Source organism: Neltuma alba, unplaced genomic scaffold, assembly GCF_004799145.2.
Source record: "Neltuma alba isolate B1F8T4 unplaced genomic scaffold, ASM479914v2 tig00001414_pilon, whole genome shotgun sequence".
In the NCBI taxonomy this organism is placed as follows: domain Eukaryota; kingdom Viridiplantae; phylum Streptophyta; class Magnoliopsida; order Fabales; family Fabaceae; genus Neltuma; species Neltuma alba.
In genome coordinates, this window is record NW_021632455.1 from 28,254 (window position 1) to 36,168 (window position 7,915).

A 7,915-nucleotide genomic window follows, 5' to 3' on the forward strand; every position below is an offset into this window, starting at 1 on the left:
TTTTCTTTTGAAACCATATTCCTTGGACTTTCTTCTATGATAATGGGGAGAACAATACTTATATCAAATTATTTATATACATTATATCAAGTTCTCAAATTAAACATAACCATGTGTTATATTTTTAAAATATTAGCATTTAATAATATTTATTATAAATTCGCATAAAACCAAAAAGGACACATGGACATGTATCATTAGAAAATCTGACATAATAAATATAAGAAACTTGTTCTAAGTTTTTTTTCCTAATGGGAATTGATGATTACAGTTTATAGATTTATTTAAGATTCATTATTTACAAAATTATAGATGTTAATGAGAATGGATCTCATGTCACCGCCAAAAAATAAACCAAGCAAATGAGAGGAGAGGTTGAACACGATGTAATATAGAGTGTTTGGATCTCCATTTGGAGTGAAAAACGCACTTAGTAAATTGCGCGACGCACGGTGTAGGGTTATTTGGGGAGAAGTACTTTTTTGGTATAGCATTTATGCAAATGAACTTTTGATTCTACTGTGAAGTGATAGTGAAGCTATTTTATGTTGCTTTGAAGGTGTGTTTGGATTAGCAGTGGAATTAATAACTTTTTTCAATCTGATTTTTACAGAAGTCAGATTGAGTAAAAATCAGATAGTATGATATGATTTATGTTTGGATTGGGTTTTGTAAAAAAATTAATTTGAGAAGTTGAAACATGTTTGGATAATAAATGTAAAAGTAAGTTTGGATACAAAATAACTTAGAAGGACATAAATTTTATTAAATAGTACATATCTAATATTAGATATATATAATGTGACCATTTTAAAAGAAGTAATAAAAATAAAATTATTAAAAATAAAGAAATTTAATTTGTTATTAAAAAGAAATTATATATATAATGTGACCATTTTAAAAGAAGTATTGAAAATAAAAATATTAATAATTAAAATTTTTAATTTATTATTAGAAGAAAATTAAAAAAATACTAAAATATTTAATTAAATATATATATAAATTAGAAATCATACAAATGTATGTGTATATATGTAACGGTATTCCTCTAACACTCCTTCCACCGAAAAATAGCATAATTGAGCTTATTGCATAAGTTCATTCAAAGGCAGAAGTCAAATACATCTCAACATGGGCCCAAACATCATTTTTGAATCTGTCTCTTGCTTCTCCGTAGGGGTGTTCAAAGCGGCCCGTCCGGTCGGCCCGTTCCGGTCCCGGTCTTATTGGACGGGAGGATCCGTCCCGAAATTTTTCGGGACGGGACAAACCGGGACGGGACGGGACACGGGACGGGGTCGTCCGTCCCGGTCCCGCCCCGGTCCCTTTTTTAAAAAAAAAATTAATTTTTTTAACTTTTATATAATATCATTTTTTTCATATTTTTTTAAGATTTGAGACTATTGTATAGAACTATGGATATATTATTTGAGTTTTTATATTTGTTAATGATTTGAGATTATTGATGATTAGATTTTTTAGCAAGTTTTTATTGTGTTAAAAGCTTTTGTTTAGAGTTTTTAATAACTATTATATGTAATATTTTGAGCTTTTTGTTAAAGTGCCCAAACAAATAAAAAAGATGTTTTTATAAGATTTAAGCTCAAAAAAATATAATTAAAAAAATCAGATTTTTTTAAAAAAAATTAAAAAAAATAAAAAACAATATATTTCGGTCCCGGTCCCGTCCCGAATCCGTCCCGTCCCGACCGGGACCGGGACAACCTCGGGACGGGCCGGGACACGGGACAGAAAATCTGTCCCGTTACTGTTCATCGGGACGGAACCGGGACGGGCCTGTCCCGGTCCCGATCCGTCCCGTGAACACCCTTACTTCTCCGGTTGGGATGCATGTTTGAGGGTTCAAACGTAATCTCAAACACGCCTTTAGAGAAAAAAGCTCATTCCTACGAGAAAATAATCCACAAGAGATACAAAGAAAAAATGAGATCGATCTTGCTCTATAAAAAAAAGAAAAGATAAAATTTCTTTGAAAATACTCCAATAACTTGATATTTACAACAGTACTTTAAGAAGGAAAAAATAACTAATGAAATTTAATGATGAGAGTCGACTACAAACCCAATCGATAACTATAGTTAATTTTCAATTAATTTTTAAAAATTTCCAAAGAAACAATAAAACATATTCAATAGTCATGTATATAAAAACCACATTAAATATATCTAATTTTTTAGTGTTTATAATTTTTCTAATAATAAATAATTAACTCTTTATTTTTATACTTTTAATTTCTCATATATTCGTCAAATATAATATATATATTTATATATGAATATAGGTACTTAATAAAATTAATGTCATTTCCTGTCACTTTATATCTAAATTTGAGTTTTCAAAAAAAATTTCATTATAACTTAAATTTTCTATTTTTTCATAATTTTTATTTTAATATTTCTCCCAAAATTATGCCATTATAACAAAATTTATATCATTTTCAGTTATTTTATATCTAAACTTGCTTTTTCATTAATCATCCAAACAAGTTTCAATATGTCAAAATAATTTTTTTTATAAAAATCAATCCAAATATAAATCATATTACATTAACTGAATTTTATCTTAACTTATATTTACAAAAATCACATAAAATAAAAGTCACTTTTCACGCCCACAATCCAAACATACCCGTGATTGGTTCCATTAAAAATGATCGGTTCATCTATTATTGCATACGAAAGTCTAAGGAATATGATTTCGGAAGAAGAATAATATTTCCTTCAAAAATATTTTCCCCCATTTCTTAATTTGAGAAGTTTTAAAAATATTTATTTATTGGTCAAATAGAAACAAGTAACTTGTCCAACTTATGTGAACACGAGATGACATACTCTCAGAAATTTTAGAGCATAACTTTGACAATTACTACTGCTTTCATGAGATAATTCTAATTATTGCAAACAAATTAAACAGTTTACTCTTCAATCAATTACCTTAATTTTAGCCACTTTTCTCTCTTCAAACCCATATTTGACCAGCAAACTTGGAATGAATTAAGTGATTGATATTGAGCCTCTAATATTAAAAATATTTTTTTAAGTTTTAATCCAACTTAAAGTACTTAGCCAACCGCAATCCTCTCAACAAGATTTTAACACAAATTTACAAAGATATCATTTCTATTAATTGGCTAAGATAACTAACTTGCTGATTCAAAGTAGCAATATACCCGTACAAATCTTTATATAAAAAATAGCTTTGACTATTTTTAACATGTCTAATAAAAAGTGTTGAATTACAAATATCTAATTTAGTTTATTTGTAGCCTCTACATTAACAGTCTCCTCGAGTTGATGACAATTATTGTTTTCATATATTTTATTTTCTTATTTTCAGATTTTAATTTGATCTGATTTATATAAATTTAAATTAATTATGCAGTTTAATTTAAGACCATCCATTTAATATTATTATAAAATATACAAATTTATATGAAATTGGTCGTCCTCAAAATTTAACGTCAGTGCTAAAGATACTAAGAAAGTGTTTGGATAGAAACCAAACTATGACTTTAAAAATGATTTTATGATATACGAAGTAAATATATAAAGGAGTTTATCTCAATTTGTGAAAAAATGCTTTTAGAAAATCCTTTTGGCAATAGCGAAACACCTCCTAAATTGAAATTATTCACTGGTCATTAACAATAGTACCAGTGGAGAAGAAACACAAATAAAAAACAGAAGAAAAGAGGGTAGTTTGTCGATAAAAAACAGAAGTAATATCATATAATTTAACAGTCCCTTATAATATTAAAATAATATTGTTATGGAAGAAGCAAAGGGTTAGCTGAGGAAAGGGGAGAAATGATTTTTAAAAAAAATAAAAAGACGGATTTTCTTAAAATGAAATATTTGGTTATGAAGTATGAACAAGATAATTTGTAAGTTACAGAATAGAAGGAAAATTATTAGAACTTGGACAACTAAGTACAGTTATATTCTACAAAAGTGCTGTTAAGTTAAAGTAAAAAGGGCTATGATGATTGATGCAGATTAGTGTTTTCTTAGCAGAATTATTAGTACTATATTGCTACCTCAAGTGTTAGGCAACCTTACAAGTTTCATCCACCTCAATATTCAACATTCTGATCTGTGTTATAAATAAAGTTTGTTACTATTAATTATCCCAAAAGATCAAATCTTCAACATCTAGAGTATTAGCCCAACCACTTACTTTCCCAGCAGCTTTTCAATCCCAATGACTCACATCAGCAATTACCAAAGAGCACTGAAAAAATTCCTTACTATATAAGTCTCTGAACCAAACCAATATCAGCAGCCTCCTCTTTTCTCATCGCAGACTTTTGAGGCTTCCTAGGCTGTGCACATGTCACGGACACAATATAGATTGACCTCAATCTGGAATCTAATGTTGGAAATAAAGTGGCATTCTCTTACTGTTCCTAAATTGGACCAAACAACATCTGTTTAACCACTATGTTCAACCTCTATTCTCAAGTTGGATGTAAGTCACAAGTAATTGAGAGTGTGTTTGGAAAAGGGTTTAGAAGGTCAAATGCATGCTTATCAAACCGTAATACTCTGATTCTTGATTTTTTTTATTTTTTATTTTTTTTTGCATCTCGTGGATGATATTGAAGTTGACATTGGGTTACTCAAATTGTTTTAACTTTTTCTACATATTTCAACTATTGATATTGTCTCATATAAGAAGAATTTGTTTAATAAGATACTCGTCCATTTTGATTTGAGTGCCGCCTTGAAAAGGGATATCAATTAGCTGCTTCAATCTTTTTCCAACTGGGATTTTATCAATTGGCCATTCTCTAGAGTATTCTATTGTTTCCTGAAGTACTTTAAAAGTAACACTCTTTTCTATTTAATCTTATCGATTTATTCGACTCTGGACTCTTCACTGGGTTTTATCAAGATAGAATGTTGGCTCATCCTCAAAACATATTAAGATTTACTTCAACCAATGAAGTGCCTTATAAAAGCATGTGGGGTTCCCTTTTTCTTTTGAGAATTAAGGACAAGTAGGCATCAAGTTTGAGTGGGGTTTAAAGGGGAAGGCTTTATGGGAAATATACAAGTTAAAAATAATGGAAGCAAAAACTGAGCAAAAGAGAATAGTTGTTTCTATAGTTATGCCTCTCAGAAAGTTCCCCACCAGTGAGATCTGAAACCTTTGATCCAACATACATAGAGTATTATTTAAGCACTTTTGGGAAAGAAAAAGAAAAAAAGCATGCATCCACAAGTAGAAAGGAAAAATGAAGAGACAAAAATTCTTTATGGAGATAGATCATAGATTCAGTGAATGTTAAACTCAACATTTGCAGCAAAAGGAAATGAAAAACAAAACCAGCAGATACCGAAAGGTGAAAAAGATTTACCCATTAATCTTTCTGAACATTTCCAATTACTTTCATCATTGGACAATGACAAAAGATTCTCAGAATTCAGTCCAGACACTATTAGGTACTCGAAAATGATGAAAAATTACCCTATTCGTCAGGAGGAGCAGGTAGATTAAGATCAATCAGGCAAGGAACAACAGCAGGAGCAGGAGAAGGAGAAGGAGAACCAGAAGGAGACAAAGATTCTTGTCGGACTATTAATCCACTGTTGTTGTTTTCTTCAAATCCACCTACGAAATGGGACCTTTTGTGACCTCCCAAGGCCTGGCCTGACCTAAAAGTTCTGTTGCAGATTGGGCACTCATGCTCCTTTGTTTTCTTTGACTTCTTCATCACTTTCTTCTTGGCCTTGTTACTGCTCTTAGGCTTCTGATAAGAACAAGGAAAAGAATCAGAATCAGTACTGTCTGTGCTTTTCTCAGCACTAGCATATGATGATTCTGAGTCATATGAGTCTTTGTTGTAGACTTCATGATTAGGAAAACTAGTTTTCTTCTTCTTCTTGTAGGAAACTTGATCATCCAAATTGTTACCAGGATACTCTTGTTTGGCACTGTTAAATGAATAATCGAATTTGTCTGAATTTCCCAACACTAGTTTTTTGGACTCATCGTTTCTGCTCCTGTAGCATCTGTTGTTGATCATCATCTTCCTCGGTTCATCAAAGACATCATCATAATCCTTAAATCCATACCCATCTTCCACTTTTGGTCGATTAAAAACATCATTCCTGAAAACCCCATGAATCGAAACATTTGAATCTTCCTTTTTTGAACCATATCTGGAATACCCAGAATCTGAAAACTTCAGCTTCATCTTGTCCTTTCCCACCTTCACAATCTCAGAAGCATTATAAACAGAGTTCTTAACCTTATTCTGAGCATCATCTACACCAATTCTGGCATCAACAGAGTGTGATTTGGCTTTGCCCGCTAAAATTGCAGAATAGTTATCAGAATTAGACTCTTTGTCCAAATCAAAACGACCTTTGTGGCTATAAAAACCCTTGGACAACAATATCAAGCAAGTAGCCACCTCTTCTACTCCTTCTTCTTCTTGTTCAACCCCCGACGCAGAAGAAGTTGGGTTATTATTGTTAAGGGTCATGAACCTTGTTCTCTTCAAATCATCTGGATCAGAAGTTTCAGCATCAGATTGAGCTTCATCCATCGTTGCAAATTTCTGCTTCTCTACTTTTTCAGTGTGACACGCCATGTGACCACATAGAGCTTTCAAAGAAGAAAATCCTTTCCCACATTCTCTGCAGAACTTCTCCTTATGATGTAAAGTGAAGAAGGGATGATTATGAACAAACCTCTTCGTTTTTCTGGGATTCTCTCTGAGGCCATAATCTGATGAGCTTAAATCTCTCTTCCTCCTCTTCTTTCTCTCAGCATCATCAACATCATTGCTTTCGAGCTTTCTAGAATCAGCAATGGCCTTATTGCTTGAATGTTGATTCATATGGGTTCTAATGTGACCACCCAGAGACTTCCCACTGGGGAATCTCTTGTTGCAGAACTTGCACACGAACTTCCTCGTCTCCTCCATTGATTGATTGACTTGAAGAATCTAATTCAGAATATATATATATATATATGCACACACACCCAGAAAACAAGAAATAACAAGATCAGAAAACTATTGCAGTATTACCCATCTCAAAACAGCGAGGACAACATATTTTATAACCATATTTCTCACTGGGGACAAAAATCAAATGGTTGCTGTACGAAGCAATGGACAAAACTCAGAATCCAGATCGAGCTCATAAGAGACAGATCACGAAGTTTCTTGCTTTTGAACCACTGATCATCGGGAAGAAGAGAATCACCTTAGTGTTCAGATGTGACAGTTCTACAAGTACAAGATCCGACCCACAAAAAGAGGACAGGCCCTAAGATTTCGTCTTTTTTTTAATATATATATATATATATATATATATATTCAACTCCAGGAAAGTATACAGAGAGCTGAGAAATTTGGTGGGTATGGGATGAAAAGATCAGATTTTGAAGAGAAGGATGGGTAGTAGCAGTGAAGAAAAATCAAAGGAGCTAAAGCAGAAGCCATAATTCCTTTCTCTGTTTTGATTTTATTATCTCTCTAAGTTTGCTGTGAGTTGGAGTTGGAGGAGAATTCCATGCATGGAGGGGAAGGAAAGGATTCAGAAAAGGGCAAACAAGGATTGGTCACACGTGTACTTCCTTGAGAATCCTTCGCTGTTTATTTAGATTAGAATGATTTGTTGTTTGTTGAGATCTCAAGGCAATCCAATCACATACGAGAAGGAAAAAATAATTTACAAAAATCTAAAAACATAATTACATTATTTTATTTAATTGAGCACATGAAGCTTTTTTTAGTCACTGTGAAGCACTAAACACTTCTCCTAACGTGGATTCAAATATGTATTTTTGTTGGCAAAATTTCTAGACTAGCAATAGTTTCTAACACATGAATGCAAATGGATAGACGAAATTGAATCTACATGTGAAATTCTTATGTCAA

General features: G+C 32.0%; 1 protein-coding gene across 1 annotated transcript; it reads right to left on the bottom strand.

Annotated features, from left to right (window-relative positions):
• Positions 1–5,491: 5,491 nt before the first annotated feature.
• Positions 5,492–6,955, bottom strand: LOC114756943 (uncharacterized). The gene has a single exon (XM_028945920.1). The coding sequence runs from the start codon at positions 6,953–6,955 to the stop codon at positions 5,492–5,494; it is 1,464 nt and encodes a 487-aa protein (XP_028801753.1).
• Positions 6,956–7,915: the final 960 nt, after the last annotated feature.

Bases quoted from the DNA above. Each gene is read 5' to 3' on its own strand.
- LOC114756943 (XM_028945920.1), bottom strand. From the start codon at position 6,955: ATGGAGGAGACGAGGAAGTTCGTGTGCAAGTTCTGCAACAAGAGATTC.